Source organism: Cololabis saira, chromosome 19, assembly GCF_033807715.1.
Source record: "Cololabis saira isolate AMF1-May2022 chromosome 19, fColSai1.1, whole genome shotgun sequence".
NCBI classification, from domain to species: Eukaryota; Metazoa; Chordata; class Actinopteri; order Beloniformes; family Belonidae; genus Cololabis; species Cololabis saira.
This window is the reverse complement of record NC_084605.1, coordinates 22,398,748-22,423,200: the sequence shown is the minus strand read 5'-3', so window position 1 is coordinate 22,423,200 and position 24,453 is coordinate 22,398,748. Positions and strand designations below refer to the sequence as shown.

General features: G+C 43.8%; 1 protein-coding gene across 1 annotated transcript in view; it reads left to right on the top strand.

Annotated features, from left to right (window-relative positions):
* The window catches only part of pkd1b (polycystic kidney disease 1b), a 39,919-nt gene extending 15,733 nt beyond the window's left edge, over nt 1-24,186 (top strand). The window contains exons 16-42 of the mRNA XM_061708116.1: nt 15-143; nt 2,299-2,449; nt 2,625-2,762; nt 4,186-4,330; nt 4,425-5,150; nt 7,144-7,300; nt 7,446-7,701; nt 7,810-8,005; nt 9,022-9,189; nt 9,654-9,794; nt 9,950-10,160; nt 10,297-10,420; nt 12,493-12,636; nt 12,740-13,148; nt 13,252-13,363; nt 13,446-13,651; nt 17,241-17,443; nt 17,521-17,718; nt 17,799-17,953; nt 19,431-19,631; nt 19,898-20,072; nt 20,167-20,349; nt 20,441-20,545; nt 20,643-20,777; nt 20,864-21,036; nt 21,869-21,980; nt 22,069-24,186. Of these exons, the coding sequence (XP_061564100.1) occupies nt 15-143; nt 2,299-2,449; nt 2,625-2,762; nt 4,186-4,330; nt 4,425-5,150; nt 7,144-7,300; nt 7,446-7,701; nt 7,810-8,005; nt 9,022-9,189; nt 9,654-9,794; nt 9,950-10,160; nt 10,297-10,420; nt 12,493-12,636; nt 12,740-13,148; nt 13,252-13,363; nt 13,446-13,651; nt 17,241-17,443; nt 17,521-17,718; nt 17,799-17,953; nt 19,431-19,631; nt 19,898-20,072; nt 20,167-20,349; nt 20,441-20,545; nt 20,643-20,777; nt 20,864-21,036; nt 21,869-21,980; nt 22,069-22,971 (5,956 nt within the window). The 3' untranslated portion in view covers nt 22,972-24,186. The remainder of the gene's footprint in view (nt 1-14; nt 144-2,298; nt 2,450-2,624; nt 2,763-4,185; nt 4,331-4,424; nt 5,151-7,143; nt 7,301-7,445; nt 7,702-7,809; nt 8,006-9,021; nt 9,190-9,653; nt 9,795-9,949; nt 10,161-10,296; nt 10,421-12,492; nt 12,637-12,739; nt 13,149-13,251; nt 13,364-13,445; nt 13,652-17,240; nt 17,444-17,520; nt 17,719-17,798; nt 17,954-19,430; nt 19,632-19,897; nt 20,073-20,166; nt 20,350-20,440; nt 20,546-20,642; nt 20,778-20,863; nt 21,037-21,868; nt 21,981-22,068) is intronic.
* Nucleotides 24,187-24,453: the final 267 nt, after the last annotated feature.

The following is a 24,453-nucleotide window of genomic DNA, read 5'->3' as shown; positions in this document are numbered from 1 at the left end:
CATTTTTATCTCAGAGGTACTCGCTCAACCTTCAGCAGCTTGGTTCCAGCAGGAAGTCCGGGGCAACCAAAAAACATGTCGCTTATCACAGTCACTCTGGTGGTAGAAGATCATTTGGGGGCAAAGGCCATTGCATTGAACAGGTATTTAAAAATAAGCTGAATAATCAACAAAATGCAGTGAAGTAGGAGCGTCGGTGAAGCTGTGGCTCTCCTGCTGATATTCCTGAACGAGTCGTCATTAAAAGTCCACCCCTGCTCAGTTGCACTCGGGTCAATGTATTCTGTACCTGTGGAAATGGCTGTGATTGAGAGCGGTATCAGACCCATTTGTGTTTTGGCTTTAAACTATTTAAAGTTTTATAAACAAATAACTGGCAGAACTGGAGTGATATGATTTTTTTTCCTGTTTTGGCAAGGACTCAAGCTCTAGCTGATAAATCCATTTTCTTGGCAGACCTGTGATGATAACCCCTTGACAAGGTTATATAAACCACTCTGGGATATTAGCTCTTCAATGCTTGAAATATTCTTGAAACAATAGTGGACTGACACCATGGATCACTTAACATGGCTGATAACATTTAGGTCTGAGTTAGTAATCACACCCAGATTTCTGCCTTGGTTTGTGGTTTTACCATTGTAGAGTTGAATTTAGCACAGATTTCTAACCATTCTGTCTCGTTAAAGGTAATAACCTATGTTTTATCTCTGTTCAATTGAAGGAAATTTTGGTCCGTCCAGTTGTTTATTTTTTCAAACCATTTAATTTGTGTTTTTAAGGGATTAAAGGCCTTGTGTCATCCTTACAACTATGTTAAAAGGAACCCTGGCTATTAAGACATGTAGGTCTTAAAAGATAAATGTTGGTATCAATTATAACAATGTGATATAAAAAACCTTTTTGATGTCTTCGTTTTTATAAAATTTGAAAATATAATTTAACATGTAGGTCGCCATTGTTGTTTACATTCTGGGTAGTGACGTCAGACGGTGGCTCCTGCTGGCCCCCCTACACTGTTTTGACACCCAGAAACAGGTGAAAACAAAGCTAAACAGGTGACGGCGCACCAGAAACACAGATCAAAACTCAGCTAAACATTAAGGTGACGGCGCACCTACAAAAAAGTAAAAAAAAAAAAAAAAAAAGTGCCGCACCATAAAGCATGAACTATAAAAACACCATAAAACTCAGATAGACTAACCGACCACACGTTTCAACTAGCAGATAGCCGATGCTACAATAAAAACCCCAGCCAGATCTGGCATCATTTAATTAAATAAAGATGTTCTTGCCTATTTGAAGCGAAGTCTGCGCCTCCCGTTTCGTCAAAGTCCCGGGCCAGTCCCCTCAGCCTCTGGTCTGTCATCACCCAGCACCGAAGCCGGTTTTAGGGGGGAGAGGGGTGGGCTATGCCCACCCAAACGTGCATCCTCCCACCGGCGTCTCCATCCCAGTGGCGGCGGCGAGAGCGGAGAGCGGGTGGCGGTGCGCTGCCGGCTCTAAAGCCCCGGCTACGCCGTCTACGGCGTTGGCTACGCCGTCTACGCCGTAGCCTACGCCGTAGCCTACGCCGTAGCCTACGCCGTCTACGCAGGAGCCTAATGCACTGGTAAGATGCGCACGACATTGATCATTTTTGCAGATCTCCCGTGCATCACAGAACTTTGATCCAGTTTGCCTGAACCGAGACGTCTTATGGGCTCCCTCGTCAGCCTCCACGGCCGGGAGAGTGCTGCTCATCTATGTTTTAGATACCTGTCCCAGTTAAACTAACGCGGCTTATCTTCCCAGAGCCACCGGTCTACGTCATCGCCCCCAGAATGCATTGCGCAAGTAAAACATGGCGCCTCCCGCAGGTCAAAATATGTGATAAACATTGTAGATTTTTAAAGCAATTAGATTATTTTATGTGTTTCTAACAACATATTTTAGTATAAGAGAACAATTGTGGCTAATTAGGGACTACATGTCTTAATAGCCAGGGTTCCTTTTAAGGTCTTTTGTTTTTTTCATAATCTGACCTAATGACAATGTTAAGTACAACAGGTCCAGAAACGGAGCCCCGTGGAACTCCACGTGTGATTCTGTCCATTTGTGACCCAATATGTAGGTTTTAAAGCAGTTTTGTGCTGTATCATAAAATCACACCTAGTTTTCCAGTCTTGGAGCAATATGTTGTGATCGACTGCATCATACAGTATACAGCTCTGAAAACCAGAAGAACCCGGATAAAAATGGCACTGTTACCTGTGTTTAAGAAAACTCTCACACATTCCTGGCTTCTCCTGTTCTTAGAACATTGACAATTGAAAATCCTTCCAATGGTAAAGTTGCAAGTCAGTGGCTCAGAAATAAAAGCCAGACAGAACTGTGGGCTCTCATCCAACACCGTAATCCTCAGGAGATCATCCCTTATTCCATCGCCCTCACCAGCATGCTCCGTCAGGTACTATTTGTTTTTCTTTTGTCATTTCATATTCCAGTGCACCAAATAGCACTTCAAACTGGTAATATTTATGGAACTAAACTCCATTAACCTGTCACTGAAATGTGTGTGCATCATGGAAGTTAATTTTGCCCTTGTTATAGTGTTGCAAGATAAGTGTGACTCTCATCAACAGATGGAGTTTAGAGGGACCGCTGAAGAGCTCGCAGACAGCAGGGAGCTCTGGGAAAATGTGACCCAAGTCCTGGTCTCTCTCCCTGTGTCCTCCTTGCAGGATGTTGACCAGCTCAGCTCAGTTTTGGCACAATCTACTGTGAGAATACACACCCCAGAGTTTCTCTTTTCTCACGTTTGCAGTGCACGAGCAGGCGTTCTTAATACCGTACATTGTTTAGATTTCCTTACGAGCCAATGAAACCTTTAAGTAATGAAAAATATACACAGGTCATGTGAAATTTAAAAAAAACACCCTCTTTCATGATATATATCAGGACATGAAAACAATCCGTTAGGCTCACAATTAGATAAATACAAGCTCAGATGATGTAAATACAAACTGAGTAAAAAAATAAGCCATCCTTACTGCCTCATACAGCGACCAGGTACTGGGAATCAAATGAACTTGATCCATTGAGCATTAGGAAATGTGCAGAACTCTGCAAAAGAAGAGGGTTTGACAGTTTAGTGGCTATTTAGACTCCATCATCCTACAGTGAGAAAAATGACTTCTCACTGTTGCCAGATTTCCCTGAACTGGACGTCCCATTGAGCTCATTGAAGTTCAGTTGCCATGGTGTTCACAGTAGCTTTGTCGGATGGCGCCATCGTTGTTGATGTGTGACATGGTGCCGTAGAGCGATACACAGCTGGAGCAAGATACAACCAAGATCTGAGTCCAAGGTTTGGTAGTTTATACTGATAGTAGGGATGGGAGATCAGGAGAGCCAGATGACGACGCTAAAAGAAGTCAAATAGTTCTTTAAATGAAACTGATATCTTAACATGAAAACCTTGGTGCAGCTTTAACAGAAAGTCTGAAAAATCAAAGAATCAAGATATTGTAATGTCTAAGTCAAAGTCCAGACCTCAACCTGACTGAAATGCTTGGATGGGGCTTTTCAAGTTTTTCACTGCATACAAGTTAAAATCTGTAAATCGCACTGAATTGAAATGATGCTTCCAGAGAAGAGTGGGCTGTAATTCCCCACAATGTTGTGAGAGACTGACAAACAAACAGAAAACAATTACTTCCCATTACTGCTGCTAAAAGAGTTACTAAAGTTACTGGATTATGCACTTTGCTGAGTTTTACCATTTTACCATTAATATTTGACGAGGACTAAACTTTTTTATATTAGATACATAAAACCTTAGAATTAAGAGTGTGTTTTCTTTATCACATGACATCACATTTTAGATGTAAAGTAGCAGAAATTACTGCGAAATTCCATGTTGATCTCTTTTAAAGAAAACCGATCAGTTTTTGCTTTTATCTGAAATTCTCCAATGCTTGAATCAAAGGTGGCTGGACTTGTTTTTCTCGGTTCTGTAAAGTGTTTCATCTTCCACTCAGAAGGTATCCTGAGTTCTTCTGGTTTGGAGGTTAAAAATCTTCAAAAGACCAGAAAAAGGAGTCCAGTTGCCTCTGATTCAACTCGTTGATGGTGACCATGATCTGGATTATTCAGCATCTACACCAACATACTTAGTTGAAATGATATGATTCTGTATTTCAGGCTGTTCCCAGGCAGCTGCTATGTTGGAGCTGCCAGGAGAGAATTCTGGAAGTTGTGCGGAAAATAATCCACGTGATGAAGGAACAAATGAGTCCTGCTGATTTGCCAGCTGCTTCCACAGGAGAGAGCATCCTCCGTGTTCTAGGTTCTGAACCGCCATCATCCCCCGAGCAACATGAAATAGTCCTGGGATGCTAATGATGTGAATTTGACCAGCTGTTGTTTGTTTCCTTCTTCAGGTGGCACCCTGGCTGCTGTGTCTGAGTTAGTCCATGCTGCTGGTTCTGACTCAGCCTACACAAGAACTCTGCAGGAGGCTTCAGCCATCACGGTGTCAGCGCTGGGCTACGCCGCAGCCCTGATGCGCACTCTGATGTATTCACGAGTTCAGGGCCAGGCACCCCTTTCACTTTCCACTAATTATATCAAGACAGTTGCTTTCCTTGGAGACCCCTCTGACCTCCTCTGCACTCCAGGGTCAAATGGGTCAAACAGACACCAGACGACTCCCTCAGAGTCGTCATTAGCTGATAAATCTCAGAGTGCTCAGCCATGTCAGTTTCTAATCCCCAATTCCCTTAGTGCTCACCTTAAAAATCAAAACTCTGAGGTGGTCCAGGTGCTGCTGAGTATGGATGGACCACAAGAAGCCAACTCTTTTCTGGCTTCGAGCAGCCCTCGTATCTCCACCGCTGTGGTTGCCATGGAGCTCACCACCCCTCAAGGTCAGCCCATACCCATCCAGAACCTGGATGTGGAACAAGCTATCCGCGTCACGTTGCCCAACAAGTACCCTTTACAGAGTGATGGAGGTGGGAACGGGGGAGTAAATGAAGCTGAAAATGGGACATGTCTTACTGTAACACTGCCCAGGGAAGGACAACTGAATTTCAAAGTAAAAGCCCTGGATGGTCTGGTAGAAAATGCTGGTTTATATATCTCCTTCAACTTCAGCCTGCCTCCAGGTACGGTCACTTTTCACTTCTTGTAAACAAACAGTTGTTCTGGAAATCTCTCTGAAGCTGTTTTGCTTTTTCACACTTTTGCAAAGCTGATATTAGAAGTGATAAAAAATAAAAGAGACATATCAGCTTTGTTAATCAGACAGTGTTGCTTCCAGGTCTCTCCTCTTCTGCTTTGGTTTGTGCTTATTATTAGTTCATTATTATCCTGGCCAGCCATCGCAATTCTTTCCGTCTTAAACACAAAGAATCAGTGTGGTGCCTCTGGTTTCTCAATATTGGTTTCCAGGGCGAAGTGAGAGCAGCTGCAGAAGAAGCTGCCTCTGGAGAGATGATGTGCAGGGAAAATGAATGTCAGGCTGTTGTCGGTTTTACAGTGAAACCTACTGTAGTTGAGGCAAGATGTTATTAGCAATTCTGGAGTCATTTCTGTTGTAGCTCTTGGGTCTTCTTGACATCCAGAAAAGCCCACTCTCAATCAATAGCTATTGGTTCAGTGCGTTCTGTGCTCCGGGGTGGGAATAGGAGAGGTACCAGTGAATGGGTTTGGCTGGTCAGTAAAGTAGAGATGATCTCTTAACTAGCTGGCGAGCAAAATTATATCAGCTCAAAATAAAACAGCACCACTCATTATACTGAGTGTTAACAGTTTTTTTTTTTTTTTCAACATCACCAGTGTTTTTTCATGGTGACATAGCTGTTTTTAACCAAACAGGCCGATGCCAAACATTGATGGAGTTTGTATGTTCTGTTAGGTTGATAGATTATTCTGAATTACCCTGAAGCACGTACAGTTGTTTTTATATATAATAGTTCTTGATCGATATTGAGTAAACATTGTTAAAAAAAAAAAAACAAACGTTAAATATGTATGTGGCCCTGTGATGGACCGGTGACCTGTCCAGGTACCCCTGCCCCGAGCTGGGACAGGCTCCAGCAGACCCCGTATAGCAGTAACTATTTAAGATAAGCTATTTATCCATCCAGTAAAGGTATGGACAAAAATATTTTAAATGTTAATTTTTAAAGCTGGATAACAGTCATAGTATTTTTCCCATTATTAGTAACTTGCTCAGGAGAGACAATTATTCTAATGTAACAGTTTTTGAATTTCCATAAAGTAGACAGCTTCTTTTATTATCTTTGTAAGATGACAGTTCCGTGATGTTCACGAAAGCATAACTGAAAAAAATCGTGTGGCAAATCATCTAGAATGTCAAGTTGTTGCAAACTGTTGTTTTTTCATTTTATAATGCGAAGTAGCAACATTTTCTTTCATTACAGGACTGTTAGTTAGTTAGTTTGTGTCTCAGTTAGTTTCCATGTGGTAAATCTAAATCCAATATTCACTCTCTTTTGACTCTTTATAGTTTCTTTACAGCTCTTTAGCTGCTAAAAGCCCTCTATGATAATCATCTGGTCGCTAACTATTCATATCTGCTCTAAACAGAAAGTTTGCATCTTCTGCCGGAAACAAACACCAGATTTGGCCAGAAATCTGAATAAAACAGCTAAAATATGAACTCAGAACCAGAAGCTTTGTTACATTTCCTGCGAATCAGCTAGCAGCTATTTCTATGCAGAAACCAACATCAGACTATAAAAGTCAGTCTGGTTCAACAGGGCAGCTCAGCAGGAGTCGCTTCAGCTTTTCAACAGCTTTTCCTTGAGTTTCTTTAAATTATAGATTCAGTTATGGCCAATTGGGAGATATATATTGAAGAATGTGCTTTACTACATCAAAAATGTGAACATGCCTCATGTAAATTTGGATTAGGTTATTGTACTAAATTACAGTCAAAATAAACATTGTAATGCCTTTTCATGAATTCATTCAAAGTCTGGTGTGACTGTTCATGTAAAACTTCAAGATCTTTGAACCTAGAAAGTAGCTTCGTCATGCAGCACCTTTCACTTTGAAATGACTTTACTTGTGTGGCATTTTTTGTTAATAAATTATACATTTATAAAGCTGTTTTCAATCTATAATGCATAGGAGCTACTCCAGTGAGGCTGGGTCGTGTCAAGGCCGTGGTTGTCTCCGTGCCAGGGTCTAATGCATCCCAAGAATCCCTCATGAGAGAGTGGGCTCTCACTCTCTCTGCTGCTTCCAGCAGGAGTTCCTCAGAGGAAACTATCTTTCTGTCGCCACTGTGAGTCAGATTTTCTGGATACATTTATGCTTGGATTGTCCATTTTGATGACCCCCCACCCCCTTGTTTGCACATATATTAATGGTTAATACCTACACAGATGTGCTTCATATGAATATATGCATTTTTTCTTTTCCCCAAACAGTTCAAACGGAACACATAAGCCCTTTTTTGTCAACCTGAGCTCCTCTCTGATCGACGGAGGGCCTGTCCGTGTGTCCGTGTGTGCGTTCAGCTCTCTGTGCCAGTATTTCAGCGTGGCAGAGATGCGCTGGAGCAGTGCGGGTCTGCGGCCGCTCGAGGGCAGCACACTACAAGCAGCTCAATGCCTCAGCCAGCATCTCACCATGTTTGGGGCCAGTTTGTTTGTTCATCCTGGGGCTGTTATCATGCTGCCGCCGGTATGTAAATCTGTATCTTTATTCTTTGGCTCACAGCACAAACAAAAATATGAATTGACAAGCGAAGGAAAGATCCTCATCATCTCTCCTCCTGTATCGTGTCTGCAGTCAGGAGGGCCCGTAAAGAACATTGTGGCAGGGATTGTGTGTGCGGTCCTGGTTCTGCTTCACCTGCTGGTGGGGCTCATTGCACACAAACTGGACCACATGGACAGCCTGAGACTAAGCCAGGTTCCTCTGTGCGGTCGACCAGGACTGTACTTCTACAGGGTGCTGGTGAAGACCGGCTGGAGGCCTGGGGCAGGTCAGCTAATGGCAACTAATCGTTGATGTATAAGGGAGCAAAAACATCACACATACATCCAGTGGTGGACAATAACGGAGTAAATTTACTTGAGTACTGTACTTAAGTACATATCCAGAGGATTTGTACTTTACTTGAGTATTAGATTTCTTTGGTACTTATTACTCTTACTTGAATACATTTCCAAGACAAATATTTTTACTTTTACTCGAGTAAATTTCTAGGAAGGCTGAAAAGTACTCGTTGCTTTCAGGTCTGCTCTTTTTTCTTCTTCCCTAAAATCCTATTGGACACAAGCTGTTTTTGTCAAAGGAGGAGACCTATCACAGTGCACGCTCTCCACTGGGATGTACGTAAAGCGGAAATACGTCAAGCCTCCTCAAAACGATACCGCCAAAGTAACCTGCGTTTGTCAAGACAGAGCCGCATCAATGGCTATGCCTGCGTCAGGAGAAGAAAGACAAAATCAAAAAGACAATAGGATGGTGCAGGTTCATTTGGTTTCAGTTCATGATTGTTAATAAACTGCATCATCTTCTGTCCTCTTATGATCCCATTCATTTGATTTGTTTTTGGTGTTTCTGCAGGTTTTATATAACATTGTGGTTCTAAAAGCAGCACATCAGTGCAGCTGGTTTCAAAGAGTTAATTCTCAGAAACAAGAGTTAAAAGATCCTTAAATTAATTTAGAGAAAAAATAGTAATTTACTGATGTGGAAAATAAGAAATGTACTCTTACTCTTACTCTTAATTTTACTTAAAGTAAATTTAAAAGCATTTACTTTTGGATACTTAAGTACCTTTAAAAGCAAGTACTTTTCTACTCTTACTCGAGTAATATTTTGACTGAGCTACTTTTTACTTGTAACGGAGTAAATTTTGACCAGTAGTATTTGTACTCTTACTCAAGTACTGGGGTCGAGTACTCTGTCCACCTCTGCATACATCCATTTTGACTCGTGGACTTATACTACTGTAGTTCAATGTTAAAGAAAATGATTATTACTCCCCATCAGGCACTACAGCACACGTTGGCATCAGTCTGTATGGTGTGAACAAGAGCGGCTCTCGACACCTGCAGAGGGACGGAGCGTTTCAGCGCGGCAGCCTGGACCAGTTTCACATAGAGACGGACGGAAATCTGGGAGAGATTTGGAAAATTCGCATCTGGCACGACAACACAGGTATTCAAACCGGAAATCGTCTTTCTGTCTCCACGTCCACCACCTCCAGCTCTTCTGGGAGGACACCTTAACCAGGGAGGCCGTCTTCTAGTTGGACCTGCCTGAAACAGGTCCCCACTGGGGCTTCCAGGGTGGCATCCTTTTAATAAGTACTTTTCAAATTTCAGGCAGGTGGTTTTTTTTTTCATAGATGATTATTGAACAGGAAATTTGATATAAACAGATGATAAAAATGATATGAAATTCACTAACAACATAAGAACTTCTCCAATTCTTCTTTGAGAAAAAGATTATGTCAGCATTACCTTTGAAATACTTGATAGAAATGAGCAACTTTCAGAGAATTTTAAGTTTGGGAGTCTCCGTGCAGGTGGGAGTCACCCAGACAGGTTTCAGTGAGCTGCAGGTTAATGTAAACCCTCTCACATCATGCAGGGGTTTTAAAGTCATTCGTGCACGTGCAGGTTTGGACCCCTCGTGGTACGTTCAGCACGTGGCGGTCTGGGACCCTCAGACAGACCACATGTTCTTCTTCCTGCTTGAAGACTGGCTGTCAGTGGACAATCAGAGGAACAGCACAGTGGAGAGGGAAGTTCTCGCTACGTGTACGTTTTTCTACACTCCAACACTGTGATTTTAAAAATGTATCCTTTTTCTTGACTAGTTTATCTATAGTTTTCTCCCATAAAAACAAGACATAATGTGCATCTTCTTTATTATTATTATGAAAAGGCTTTGAGCTTTCGTTTGTCCCTGCCAGGTCCAGAGGACCTCACCCAGTTTCGACGGGTCCTCGCCTCCCAGCTGATATTTGGGATGACGGAGCGCCACTTGTGGCTGTCGCTGTGGGAACGGCCCGCTCACAGCTGTTTCACCAGGGGTCAGAGGGTCACCTGCAGCGCTCTGCTGCTGCACCTCTACCTGACACTGGGAGCTCTGTGGTACGGGGCCGTTAGCACTGAAGGTCTCAGGTGAGACGGATTGTCTGAGCAACCGAGGACATTAGACGTTGATTTTAGAAGAAAAGTGTAAAATTCTACTGTTTTATGGGACGATTTTGTTATACTGGCAGAGAGAACTGATTAATCTCTCTTCTTTTTTAACAAGTGGACCTGTTTCAGCCCATCTGCTGGTTAACTGGGAGACAGTTGCCGTGGGGATGGCCATTGCCATACTGGTTTTTCCTCTCCAGTGTTTCCTCTGTTTCTTGTTTAGAAAAGCCCAAAGCCAGGTAAAATAAACACAGCTTTCTCCAACTTCATTTTCAAAAGGTTGTATCCCCTCTCTAAACCACATGTTTTTTGCATAAAACATGATTGAAAAGCTAATTAATTAATAGTGGTTCCTAGTATTTGTAAGATGACTGAATAAGTTGACTGAATAATAGTGTCTCAATGTATTCAACGAAAATTAAGCCAAAAGGAAAAAGGTAATCATGTGGGTAATACTAAGTACCCTCTCACTGCTTCTGCAGGGTTTGGGAGGGTAAGTTTCAGCCAGGTACTGCTCATGTATAGCCCTCAATAAAAGTAAATATTTCAGTAGTTTAATGGTCTCAAGCATTTAGGTATGTGTTTATAAGGTCAATAGGGCTGCACATAGGTAGCTGTTGCTGGACATAGACTCAGCCTTTTATCAGAAACCCTCTCCCAACTGGCAAGCACAGGTCATTGAACGGTCTTTGAAAGGACCTTGAACTCTTCAGTACACCAGGGTATTCCAGAGGCAAATGTGAGGGCGATCTGGCCAAGCTTAGTTGAAGCTGAGTCATCCAACAGGACAATGACCCAAAACACGTCAGCAAATCTACAGTAGAAAAGGCTGAAAAGTAAAAAAAATAAATAAAATCACAGGCCTTGTCAAAGTCCAAATATCAACTTTATTGAAATGTTGTGCTGGGACCTTTAGAGAGCTGTGGATAACCAGAAAATCTCAATAAACTGAAGTAAACCTGTTGGGAAGCATTAAAGGGGACCTATTATGAAAAACACGTTTTTTCTTGTTTTAACATGTATAAAGTGGTCTCCCCTCACCCTGCCAGCACAGGGGAGACAAAATACCATGAAATTCTGCAGGGTCTCTGACCCCCGCCTTACAGAGTCCCCCAGTGTCACGTGACCTTTTTTTGAGCCATTCTGAATCTGCGCCTATGGTGACGTCACCATAGGCGCTCATTTCCATAGGTTCAGCCTCCGCTGCTGAAGCCACGCCCACAACCAGCTCTCTCCGCTGCTGGAGTGGCGCTTCCTTCAGCCAGTCGGACGCGGCGCCGCGGCGGAGCGGATCCGGGTTAAATCATCCAGGTTCCCGGGTGGTTTGGGAGCTGGGTCCTCGGGGGTCTGTCCCAGGTCGGACCAGCTTCACCCTCCGAGATTTTCAGGCAAATCTGTCGGTTTGATCCCCGGTAACGGGAGATGCGCCGCGGATGCGCTCCGGAGCCGATCTGTGCGCCGGCCGTGGGGTTGCAGCGCCCGTCGCGCAGAATCCGCCGGGCAGATCCGGCTGAAATTCCGCTGGTCGGTCCCCGGGAGTCCCTGCTACCAGTCCAGGCCGGTTCCTGCGGTCCCGGCCGGTTGGAACCGGTCAGATTCCCCCGTTAAAGCCGCGGTGATGCGCGCGGCTCCAGCAGCGCTGCTCCCGGGCGCCCGGCGTGGCTCCGGGGCCAGCGTTCAGCATCCGCCGGGTAGATCCGGCTTAAATAGTGCATAAATGTTATTTATATACAACTCATATTTTATTTTTTTAACAATAAAGTTTCCATTTGTGAAAATTCAGTGTTGTGATAATTTACAGGCTCGGGCTGCTCTGGCGGAGCGAGGTTTATGCTCCTCCCCTGCTACACGTCATTCAGGGAGCCAATCAGCACAGAGCCTCATTATCATACCCCCCCTTCCCTAAAAATGAGGCGCAGAAAAAGAGGTTAGAAGCGGTAAAACTAGTGACAGGGCCCACAGGCTGGATTTATTATTTATGTAGAAAAAACAAGCTTTAGATTGTTTTTAAGACATTCAAGGCCTGTTTAAAATATACATTAAATGCCATAATAGGTCTCCTTTAAGCAAAATTCATCCACAACAACTCAAGAGTCAGTCAAAGTCACAGGAAACGGGTTCTACGGGTCAAAGCTGCTGAAGGGCGTTCTCCAAGGTACTGAGCTGTTAGGGAACTGATTATTACCCACATCAATATTTTTGCTTTTAGCTTAATTTAATCAAATAAACTCATATTTCTCATAGGAGGTTCTGTTGTCTAATATTAATTCCCACATCTGCTGTGGCGTGTTTGCCTGCCGTCATCATGCAGGTTACTGTCGACGTGTCGGTTCCCCCCTCTCCGGTTTGTCACTATGTGGAAATGGACTACCACCTGAGCCGGTCGGAGTCCTCGGGCCCTTCCTCCCTGTCTGCGTCAGACTCGTCTGGCTTAGTCCGAGAAAGTCCTTCCTCTGTGAGAGGCGCACACGTTCAAACACAAGCATGCACCGTTCTTCTTCTGCTCCTGTCTCGTTTCTGGGAATCACACGCGGTGGCTTCTCTTTGACTGTGTCTAGCTGCTGGAGAGCAAGGCGTTGGACTCCAGTATCCTGGACTTCTGGGCTGCTTCTGGCTTGGTTCCCCAGAGAGATGGAGCGCATCAGGAGGAGGCCGCGTCATCGCAGCCGTCACGTGACAGCCTCCATGGCGTACCTGCGAGCTCCTGTTCCATTAGGACAACGTCAGCACCCGAGCTTTGTGAAGCTCCCCATGCGCGAGGCTCTAGTCGTCAGCTGAGACGGAAGAAGGCCTTGATGCAGCTCCATCTGGCCTCGCCCGCGTCCTCCGTCTGCCCGACTGCTCTTCTGAACGAGGACATCTCCAGTTTTCACAGCTCTGCTCAGCCAGGCCTCACAGTTCTCCACATGAACCCCAATTCAGAGCAAATCCCGAACCCCAACATGGCAACGCTCCTAACTCTGTCTGGTGAGAGAGTTTTAAAATTCACTGAATGGAAATCCTTTTTCTTTGATCTTCAAGTTGTTATTGTATGTGAATGTCTTTCTTTAATTATTATTCTTGGTGCCAGAAGAGGATTTGTTAATGTCTATAGCAGCAGAAAAAGACACAACGGATGCAAACAAAAGCAACTCCGACAGCGGCCGGGGCTCTCCAAGAACCTCGTCCTCGTTCTCAGCAAAGTAGGAAGCATCTCTGTGGATCATCTCAATCAGTTTTGTGTTGCAGAGAACAGCGTTTTTGCTTAAGCTTGGTCCTTTCTAGACAGAGCAGCTCCTGGAGCAGCTGGTCAGAAGAGCAGAGCGAGCCTAAGCTCCTGAGTGGAGCAGAGGTCAGCCAGGCAGATCTTTCATCGTATGGAGAGGGACTCTGCAAGTGTCCCTCTGTGCTATCGGTGGACTCTGTGGCGAGCACCTTCCTCCCAGGCTCTTCTCACGACTCTGGATGCTCCTCGTCAACAACACGTTTAGGTAACAAGGAAGATATTTTCGGCAATGAGGTAGATAGGCCTCAGCTAAGGCTTTTCTTTTTTTGATCAAAGTCTTTTTATTAGTTTTTATCATTATAACAGGACCTTACAGTCAAACAGAAAAGAGAAACAAAAACAACAAAAATAACTCCCAAAAACCAGACATAAAAAAAAAAAAATGAAATAACATATATTGCCAGATAATCATCAGACACAGGGCCAACACAAATGAAAATGAATGAAGACCCCTACGTTATATTATCAGCATCCATACCCTCCACAAAGTTCAGGAAATGCTGCCAGATCCTATAAAATGTCTCAGTGGAACCCCAAACAGTGTACCTGATCTTTTCCAGTTTGAGATGAGCCATGACTTCCCTTATCCAGTGATTATATGATGGTGGAGCAGAGTCTTTCCATTTAAACAAAATCAGTCTCCTAGCCAGGAGGGAACAAAAGGCCATCATGTTGGTTTCCCGCCGCATAAATAGAGGAGAGTCCACAGGAGCCACGCCAAACAGAGCAATATATGGTGACGGCACGATCGTTTTCCCACATATTTTGGAAAAAGTCTCAAAGATGTCCAAAACATGTGCAGAAGAGTAGCAGGGGCCCGGCTGCATCTATCACATGTGGGATCTATATCAGCATTGATCCTTGAAAGCTTGACCTTAGTCCAGTGTAAATGATGAACAATTTTTTAACTGGATGACAGCATACCTTAGACATATAGAGGGTGAGAAAATATTCTTAATTATTTTCTACCAGTTTTCTTCTGGGATTGCCTCATCAAAGTCAGTCTCCCACTTACTTCTAAGGAGGTTTAAAGCTGTCTGATTGTGTGTGTTGAGGGGGTCATAAATCAGACCGATAGCCCGCTTCATGGTTGAGCTGCAGATACCTATAGAAATGCGATCTGGGGATATTGTACGTCTGCACCAACTGCTTGAAAGAGGAAAAAGTGCCATTAGTGTAGAGATCAGACAGTGAGATCAAACCTTTTCTACACCAAAGGGAGAAGGATCTTCTAAATTGATTCCAAATCTTAATTGAGTGTATAATAACTGGGTTAGAGGTGAAGCGAGAGAGAGGCTGTGCGAAAGGCAATTTGGCACACATTAAGGCTGACAGAGAGGTAGCTCTAACGGGACCGTCCACGCAGGGGCTGTGATGTCACTGTTCACCCAGTACAACATGGCCCTGATGTTAGCAGCCCAATAGTAACACATAAAGTTTGGGAGAGCCATGCCCCCCATTGTACGAGCTCTCTGGAACACAACTCTTTTAATTCAGGGTGGTCTTTTGTGCCAGATAAAAGTTGAAATATAATTGTTCAGTTTGGAGAAGAAAGATTTTGTCAAAAAAAAGGAAGGTATTGGAAGACATATAAAAATTGGGGCAAGACAGTCATCTTCACGGTATTAATTCTACCACCTAAGGAAAGAGGCAAGGGATCCCAACGCTCAATATCACTACTAAGGTTAGACAGAAGAGGTTGATAGTTTGCAGTGTATAGATCTTTATGATTGCGAATGATCCAAATTCCAAGGTATTTGAATTTCTTGAGGCTAAATCGGAATGGGAATGAATCCAAAGCTATCTGACTAGCACCAATTCGCATTAACTCACTCTTCTGAAAATTAACTTTGTAACCAGATATTCGGCCGAATTCTTTAAGTAAAACCGTTAATTTAGGGAGGCTGGAAAGGGGTTGTGAAATGTACAGTAACATATCGTCCGCATAAAGCGAAACTTTGTGTTCCAGTCCAGCACACTGAATACCCTTGATATCAGTATTCTGCCTCAGAGCAAGAGCAAGAGGTTCCATTGCAACTGCAAACAGGAGGGGGCAGCCTTGTCTTGTGCCTTGTTGGAGCTCAAAGTAGGTGGACAAGTTATTGTTAGCGCGTACAGCAGCCATGGGGGATGTATATAAAATTTGTATCAATGATATAAACTTAGGCCCAAACCCAAATTTCCTCAGCGTAGTGAAAAGATAACCCCACTCCACCCGGTCAAACGCTTTTTCAGCGTCAAGTGAAAGCACTATCTCTGGTCAATTTTTTCCTTAAAGGGGACCTATTATGAAAAACATGTTTTTTTCTTGTTTTAACATATATAAAGTGGTCTCCCCTCACCCTGCCAACACAGAGAAGATGGAAAGCAACCGAATTCTGCACGGTCTGTACACCCCGCCCGGCTGAATCTTCCAGTGTCATGTGACTTTTACGAGCCGTTCAGAATCTGCGCCTATGGTGACGTCACGATACGCGCAGAGGTTCTGCCTCCAATGCTGAAACCACGCCCACAACCAACTCCGCCGGCCGGAGCATCTGCCATTGTTTGGAAGCGGGTTATCGTGTGGCTGTTTGAACAACGAGGGACAGTGAAAATTAGGTTTTGCATGGACATTTACCCTCATAAAACGATCAGTTCCAACAGAACGGACCCGGCAACTGCACACGAGGCAGCGGTAAGTGACGTTATTTTTTTATGTTATTTATATTTGTTTACAGGTATGATCTTTGCATGGGCTAAGTATTTAGCTCCGGAGCACCGGAGCTACTCACCGGATCGGACCGCTGAGTAGCTCCGGTGCTCCGGTGTTCCCTAACGGAGTGTTAGGTAACACTGGAGCTCTATTAGTAATACATTTTTCTTCTGTTTATGGTTTCAGATCTTCCAAGCAATGCACCTAAAGCTGTTCAGACACCTTCAGAAGATGCACGGTCCTTCCTTGAGCCAGTAATAGTGCATACATGTTATTTATATACAACTTATGTTATTTTATTTTTTTTAGCAATAAAGTTGTCATTTGTGAACATTCAGTGTTGTGATTTCTTTACAGTTTACATGATTCATTTGTCTTGTAACATAAGAAATGAAATGATGAGGAATCGGAGTAAATAACTGCGGTGTACCTGTTTAGAATTCAATTAAATCTTCCTGTGTGAATTAGTGTGAAGACAAGGTGACCCGTTGACCGAGAAGTAAGCAGCCACCATCTCTTATTTTGCACAACTATTGACAAGCACCCCTTTTTTTTTTTTTAATTATTATTATGTTTAGACCTGTGGTATTTATTTTTTCTTATTTTCTCGCATTTTACATTGCCCTGTCATGCCTGAGGTAACATGTTAATTGTGCAATAGGTCTATGGGGTTGGGGAGGGGGGAGGGAGAGGGAGGGAGATTTTCATTTATGTTTATGTTTAAAAAAAAAAAAGGAAACCACTGTTTATTTGTATACATTGATTGTCTCTGACTTGCGTTGCATAAATGAAATTTACAGAATGACCGAGAAATACTTAGATGAATGTGAATATATAGAAACATTTTGTTCCTATTAAACTGCTGAAGAAAGAAAATCAACAGTGTACATACTTTAGATCCATATCTGATGTGGCCGACATCAGTTTGGTATCGGTTCTGATAACAATTAAACAGCTAATGGACACCGTTTCAAGTTTCTGGAGTGAGTGACTCAATAATTCATGTTCACTCTTGTTTTGTTCTGTTTAAAGTCTTTTTGCTGATTATTATTCTACTTGACAAAAACAGTGAATTTCTTCCCCAACTGTCCCTCTGTAGGCGTTGCTCGAGGTGAGCCCAGTGGGGCGCTCCGTCCCTGGGTACTGTATGTGATCTACCCTCTGGTGGCTGTGCTGCTGGGAGCCTGCCTGGCGGTGGTGGGACTCTACGGAAGTGTCTTCTCTAAGACAGTAGTTCTCATGTGGCTGGTGTCTGCGCTCTCAGCGTTTTTTACCTCTTTTATGCTGCTGGAACCTCTCAAGGTCAGTTCAAACATGTGGAATAGCAAACTCCTTGGTGGAAAAGTCCTTTCATCTGCATTCCCACCTCCCTTGAACAGGTGTGTGTGCAGGCCCTGATCTGCACAGTCCTGTTGAGGCCCGTTGATCCAGAAGTAGAGGAGGTACTGGCTCAGGAGACCACCGTGGTCCCAACATTTGGAGAACACGGTGGGAAAGTACGACCGCCATGCGGCTATGGACTGCTGCAGGCACAAGAGGAGGCCCGCAAAGTCCGAGCTCTGCGGTCACTCATGAGAGTAGGAATAAAGCACCATGAGTCAGCAGTTGTGTCTGGAAGCATCTCTCTTTCAACTTCCCTCCTGTGTGTTTTCTCCAGACCTGTGTGGGCCAGCTTTTGTTTCTGTTGCTGGTGCTGATGGTGAACTACCAGGACAGAGTGGAGCAGAGGCAGGGCAGGCTGCTACACGCCTCAGTCAGACAGCGTCTTCGAACGGCGCAACTGGGGTCCCCGAATCTCACCTCACTGAGAAAGTAAAAGCAGCACTCAACTTCCTGCAGTCAAAACATGCGCCACCAACACAAAACCTCAAAACTGAAACACACTGTGGTTTTTGTTTTTCTTTTTTTTTCCCCTTGTTTTGATTCTAAAACTACATGTTCTTTGACAACAATGGTAATGTTAAGTGTCCACTATAAAATGTATAAAAGGAACTGGACAAAGCCCTTTGTGATGTCACTCAGTTTACAGTTTCTGAAGAGATGAAGCCATTTGGGATGATGGCATACTCGAGCTGGAAGCCGACTAAACCACACCCACATAACCTCAGTTATGGATGGATGGATGGATGGATGGATGGATGGATGGATGGATGGATGGATGGATGGATGGATGGATGGATGGATGGATGGAAGCAAGAAAGGAAGAAAGAAATTAACTAACAAAATCAATTTACAGAAACAAGTGGAAAATTCAGAATACAATAAAAATCAAAACAATATACTGTACACATATACCCATATACAACTAAAAGAATTATAGATAATAAATTAACAGAACTAAGATATGACTATGAACTATGATAGTGCAAGAAAGGGCATATTTACAGGTGCAGGTGTGATTATCTGTCACATAATTGTATGTCACAAATGAATAAAAAAAAAAACAACTAAAAACATAAAATTACGTAATACATATTACCTAATAATAATCAAGTCCATATACACTCACCGGCCGCTTAATTAGCTAGGCATTGCTAGTACCGGGTTGGACCCCCTTTTGCCTTCAGAACTGCCTTAATCCTTTGTGGCATAGTTTCAACAAGGTACTGGAAATATTCCTCCTATAGTTTGGTCCATGTTGACATGATTGCATCACGCAGTTGCTGCAGATTTGTAGGCTGCACATCCATGATGCAAAAATCCCATTCCACCACATCCCAAAGGTGATTTATTGGATTGAGATCTGGTGACTGTGAAGGCCATGTGTACAGTGAACTCATTGTCATGTTCAAGAAACCAGTCTGAGATGATTCACGCTGTATGACATGGCGCGATATCCTGCTGGAAGTAGCCATCAGAAGATGGTACACTGTGGTCATAAAGGGATGGACATGGTCAGCAACAACACTCGGGTAGGCTGTGGCGTTGACATGATGCTCAATTGGTGCTAATGGGCCCAAAGTGTGCCAAGAAAATATCCCCCCACACCATTACACCACCACCAGCCTGAACCATTGATACAAGGCAGGATGGATCCATGTTTTCATGTTGTCGACGCCAAATTCTGACCCTACCATCCCAATGTTGCAGCAGAAATTGAGACTGTTGTCCAATCTTGGTGAGCCTGTGCGAATTTTAGCCTCGGTTTCCTGTTCTTAGCTGACAGGAGTGGCACTCTAAGTATGCTGCCCCCATGTGTTTGGAAGTGGTATTTATCTGCAATGGACGTTTACATTGGGTTTTCAATCATATACATTCTCAAATTTGAGCTCTTTCTCATTTTCCCCAGCTGGTCAGATGCTGAGCACTGGATCAATCACACCTTGGTGCCACACCTCCACCAAAACCCCTCTCTTCACCTTGTCGGGTTGCCACGGCTACAGTTCATGTGCTCATCCGCTGCTCCGACAATTGGTCTCCTGGGAAACGCCAGTGAAACGACACAGCAGATCCTAGCTGACATGAACATGGCAGGCAAGAGCAAGAGACAGTAAGTGGATGTTTCACGGTCACTCAATGGCATTCTACAGACGAGTTGAGTGCATTCATTTTTTTTATCCTCTCATGCGGATTTACTCAATGAAAATAAAGTATGTCATACGTATAAAACCTGCCAGAAGTCTAAACACTTTACCTGATGGATGAATAAGAGTAAATAATGTATTGTGTTGCATATTTCCGTATTTAGTAGATATTAACTGAAAATGGATTAAAAAAAAATAAATTAAATGTCTTTTTCCTAATTCTTCATCGCAGGTTTAAACGCCTTTCTATAGACTTCACGCACTACCACAGAGAGTCTGGTTTATTTGTATGTGTGTCCATAAAACTGGAGTTGACTCAGTCACCAGGCACCACCTCCTTCCTCTCCATCCATCCCCTCGTCGTCCCCTTGTCCTTCTCGGGATTGGACCTTCATGTGGCTCTTACAGTAACAAATCTGTTTCCCTTTTCAATAAAGAGTTGGGCTCATTCCCCAAGAATCAAGCACTGGATTCACCTAATCCATCAGCTTTCTGCTGCAGGTTATTCTTCTCATCTCTGCTCTGCTCATCACGGCTGGGGAGCTGTGGTCCATGGTGACGGAGCGTGCTCAGCCGGTACGTCAATGCCGTCACTGGTTCCAGCTTCTCTTGGCCTTCTTGGCATTGGCAACGGCTGTCCTGCAGCTCTTCTTCCTGTCCGTCGCTTCTTCATGTCTTTCCAAGGTATCAAAGGAAGCATTCAGGGACACATTTGAACAACAGCAGTACATGTGTTCCCATGACTCGCTTTGAACATCTCCTTTGCGCTGTTCAGCTGCGGTCCAACTCCGAGGACTACGTTGACTTCCACGCCGCTGCCCTTCTGGCTGAGAGCTCCTCTCAGTGTGCTGCAGTCTTACTCAGTCTGCTTGTTCTGAAGGTAAATGTGTGCTTTGGTTCATGTTTATAAAACACTGACCAGCAGTTTTACACATTACACATTAGTGTCTACTCGCCTCCATCGCTGTGTGCTGCAGCTGCTGGGAACATTAAAGCTTGTGAGGAAGTGGGTGATGATTGGCAGAGTACTGCAGCGAGCCTGGAGAGAACTATGGGCTGTGGCCATCCTGGTCCTGCTGCTGCTGCTGCTCCGCTTTCACCTCGGAAACGTGGTACGAGAACGAATGTTCAGTAGACACATACGGTATATTTTTTAACACTTATAGTTTTTGATACAGCTGCCTATTTTTTTTTTTAGCTTTTTTCCCACTCAGTAGAAGGTTTCCTGACTGTACCGCATAGCCGGATGGCGCTCCGAAAGCTCTGCGGGGTCCACCCGGTTCTGGGACCTCTCTATGGGTTGCTTCTGATGGGTGGAGGTGTGTGGCTCTGGGCTAGACTCTGCGGAGCTATTCTCATCCGTGCATATAGGTATTCCCCAAAACACATTTATTGAAAGTATGCTTGCATTTGTTGTTAACTTTTTTTATTATTATTTTGTTGAGGCAGGACAAGTTTGTATGTCTGTTCAGTATGTTTAGAAACTCCGCTTTGCGTAATCTTAGTTAAGCAGTCTCCTTGTTTTGACCCAGATCTATCCATCTATAAAGTAACAATATTGTGCTTTTCATGCATTTTCTTTGCAAACATCACACCTGGATTCATTCATGAACCACAAAAAACAACAATCAGACACAGAGGTTTTTCCTGAAGCTGAGCATATTAGTCTAAAGTAAGCTTTGATAAGCTTACACACATTTCTTATGAAACTGGACAGCATGCCAATCTACAACAGCTGGACATCACTCTTAAGTTATCATCATGCCCATCACCCGTGATAGTGTAACATTATGGGTTATAACACAAAAAATACAAAATTGACAAGAGCTTTTTGACCCTAAAGGCCTCCCTATGATAAATGTTTGTGTGTGTGTTGTATGTTACCATGGCAACAGAATTATAAGAAGACTGAACAACTGGCATTTGTTGAGACCTCCTCTGTCTACAAAGGATGTGGAGACATGACTGGGGTTTGCAAAACTGCAAGACCTCTGTACCCGTGTGTTTTTGTTTTATTTACCTCAATGCCCAGAATCATGTTTGGTGAAAGCCAAACTCAGCATGTTGGTCATTGTCTCTGTTGTATTTGCCGAGTACTCACTATAATCCTATTCTTTTCTTATATTTTCACATATAAAAACATGAGATTAAAAAGGGGGTTCAAACTGTTGCACATGGCTGTAACTGTCCTCGTGTCTGACAGGGAGGAGAAGGCTGACAGTTTTCATCCGACTATTGAGCCTCAGGACTATGAAATGGTAGAGTTCTTCATCAAACGACTAAAGCTGTGGATGGGGATCACCAAACCCAGACAGGTACATTAGTTGCATTATTTGTGAAGCACTTTGTTGGAAGGACCAAGCAAAGATTTTCTTGATTCTGCTCCCTCATTTCCCCTTCTAGTTCAGACACAGGGTGAAGTTTGAAGGCATGGACGTCCCTCCCTCCAGATCTTCCCAGGAGTCCAGTTTCTCTGTCCCATCTTCCACCTTTTCCCTCTCCCATTCTCCTTCTTCCTCATCCTTGCTGGCATCTTCTCACCCACTATCCTCGACTCTCTCTGTTAGCTCTGAGGACTTGTCGGTGTCCAGGCCGAGGTTCGAGGTCCAGCCCTACCTGGACAGTCTGGAGCCCATCGTCAGCACCTTGTTAGCTCGATTTGATCGAGTCAACCAGGTAACAGAAGACTTATACAACTTGGAAGTTCAGCTTGAGGAGGCTCAGGCCAGGAGAAAGAAGAGACAGACAGGTAATAAAGATAAAGAAGAAAGAGTATTTGGAGAGTTAGGAAAACCAAAGAAACTGAATGAAGAAGGGGTGAAAGGAGAAGTTAGACACAGGAAGGTGGGTATTCTTCACCCAAGGCCACGAGTTTCCCTTCCGCCCTTTCTCCCCTGCTCCTCCTCAATACCTCAGTCCTCTGTTGCCTCAGTGGGCATCTCGCCCCGCATGCGTAGCGCCTACTCTGAATCTGAGCCGGTTCCGTTCCAGCTTCGGCCTTCCCGCAGGAAGACTTCCTCGGACGTGCCCACGCCTGGCATCTGTGGTTCGTACACAGGGTCCACTGGATTTGGCAGGTTCCCCAGAAGAAGAGCTTGGCACTCCGGGAGCTCCCATTCAGCCGATGCCAGTCAGAGGGCTTTCCAGCCTTCAGGAACTCCTCCGTGCAGAAACGGAGGAGGAATTTTAGAAGTCACAAACGCCAGACCCAGAAGTGAAGAGGGGGTCAGAGGTTTTATCCGTGGTGGGGTTCCAGTGAAGAGGAAAGCTTGGATCTCTGAAGGACTAGAGACTGAGGAAGACTAACCATGGGTGGACACTGGAACATAAATTATTATACCCGTAGCCTAATCTGAATTACTTTGCTTGGCAACAGACTTCCTTTAAGACTAAGATTTAGTCTTTCATCAGCATTGTTGGATGAGTAGAGTGATCAGTGAACCAGTTCAAGACTCCCTGATGGAAGATGGGGTTATCATGTTCTCTTATTTTGCTTTTCTTTTGTATGGCTGTTGTTTTAATATGGGTTTCAAAAGGTGGTGTTTCAAATGGGAAAATCTACATGGATACGATGTATTAACACAAGAGCCTATGAAGCCTGAAAGGGAGCGTGATTTTTGCCAAAGATCCCCTGAGATTTCCGCTCAACGAAGATAAAACAACACTGTTCAACTTTTCAACTCACAATTGTAGTTTAAAAATCTTCCTAACATTTCATTGACTTATATTATGAATGCAGCTGCCCTCACTGACACATCACGCCCTGCTGGCCTGGAACTGACGTATCTGCAAGTCTCGCCTCCCTTAGTTACTGTTGTTAGCTCAGACAAGCAACTACCTCTGTGAAAACCTTGCCGCAAGATTTTTTAGACACGTTTTTTAAGCGTTTACCATAGTTCCAGTACCTGAGCAACTGATATTCAGCAATGACTGGCTCATCTTTGTTCGAGGGGCGTGTCTCACTGGTAGTTGGAACTGCACTTTGTAACTTTGTGATCCAGCCTGATCTTGCTCAAAAAGATTTTGCTATGGCGACACGTCACTCACCAACATTAATACCTCTGTGTGGCTAAGCAGCAGCCGGCTCACTGTTATTGATACAGTCATCATGGAAGTGACGAAACCAAAGAGGAGCAGAGTAGAGGAAGTGAGGAAGAGAAAACAAGGACCACATAGGAGGAAACTTTGTACGGGCTCATTCACAAGAGCTAAAAGAAACCAACTCTGAACTTGTCATGTACTTATTGGACTCGCAAGACATTTATTGGTAGCTAGATAGTTGTATCCTGCCTCTGTATTATTTCCTTTTTTTCTTTTCTTGAACTGATGTTCAAATAAAGTTGTTCACTCAGCAATTTAGTCTCTTTTGCCCCTTTGACATCTCACAAACGCTGCACTCTTACACTTCACTTGGACCAGTGTCTGAATTGATGTAGTAGTGCAATGTTTTACATTGGACTCAAGTAGTCATTTTGCTAAACAAATCTAAACTGGTGTCTTGTGGTTTGAAAGCCTGTTACTATCACAGCTAACTGTTGCAAATGGCTAATGGATGCTAATGTTTTGGAAACTGTGTTCATGTACCAAAGATACTCTATACAGAAGATAGCGCATTACCGTTACTGCCAATGGTATGAAATGGTATCCACTTCCTGTCTCCTAAGTGGGCGTGGCCGCCCCTCTCCCCACATCATTTTGGAACATACAACAATAGATACAGTACAACTTTCTTCCAAAAAGACTTAAATAATAAAAATAACAGTATTATTAAGCAAAGAAGCAAGTTTT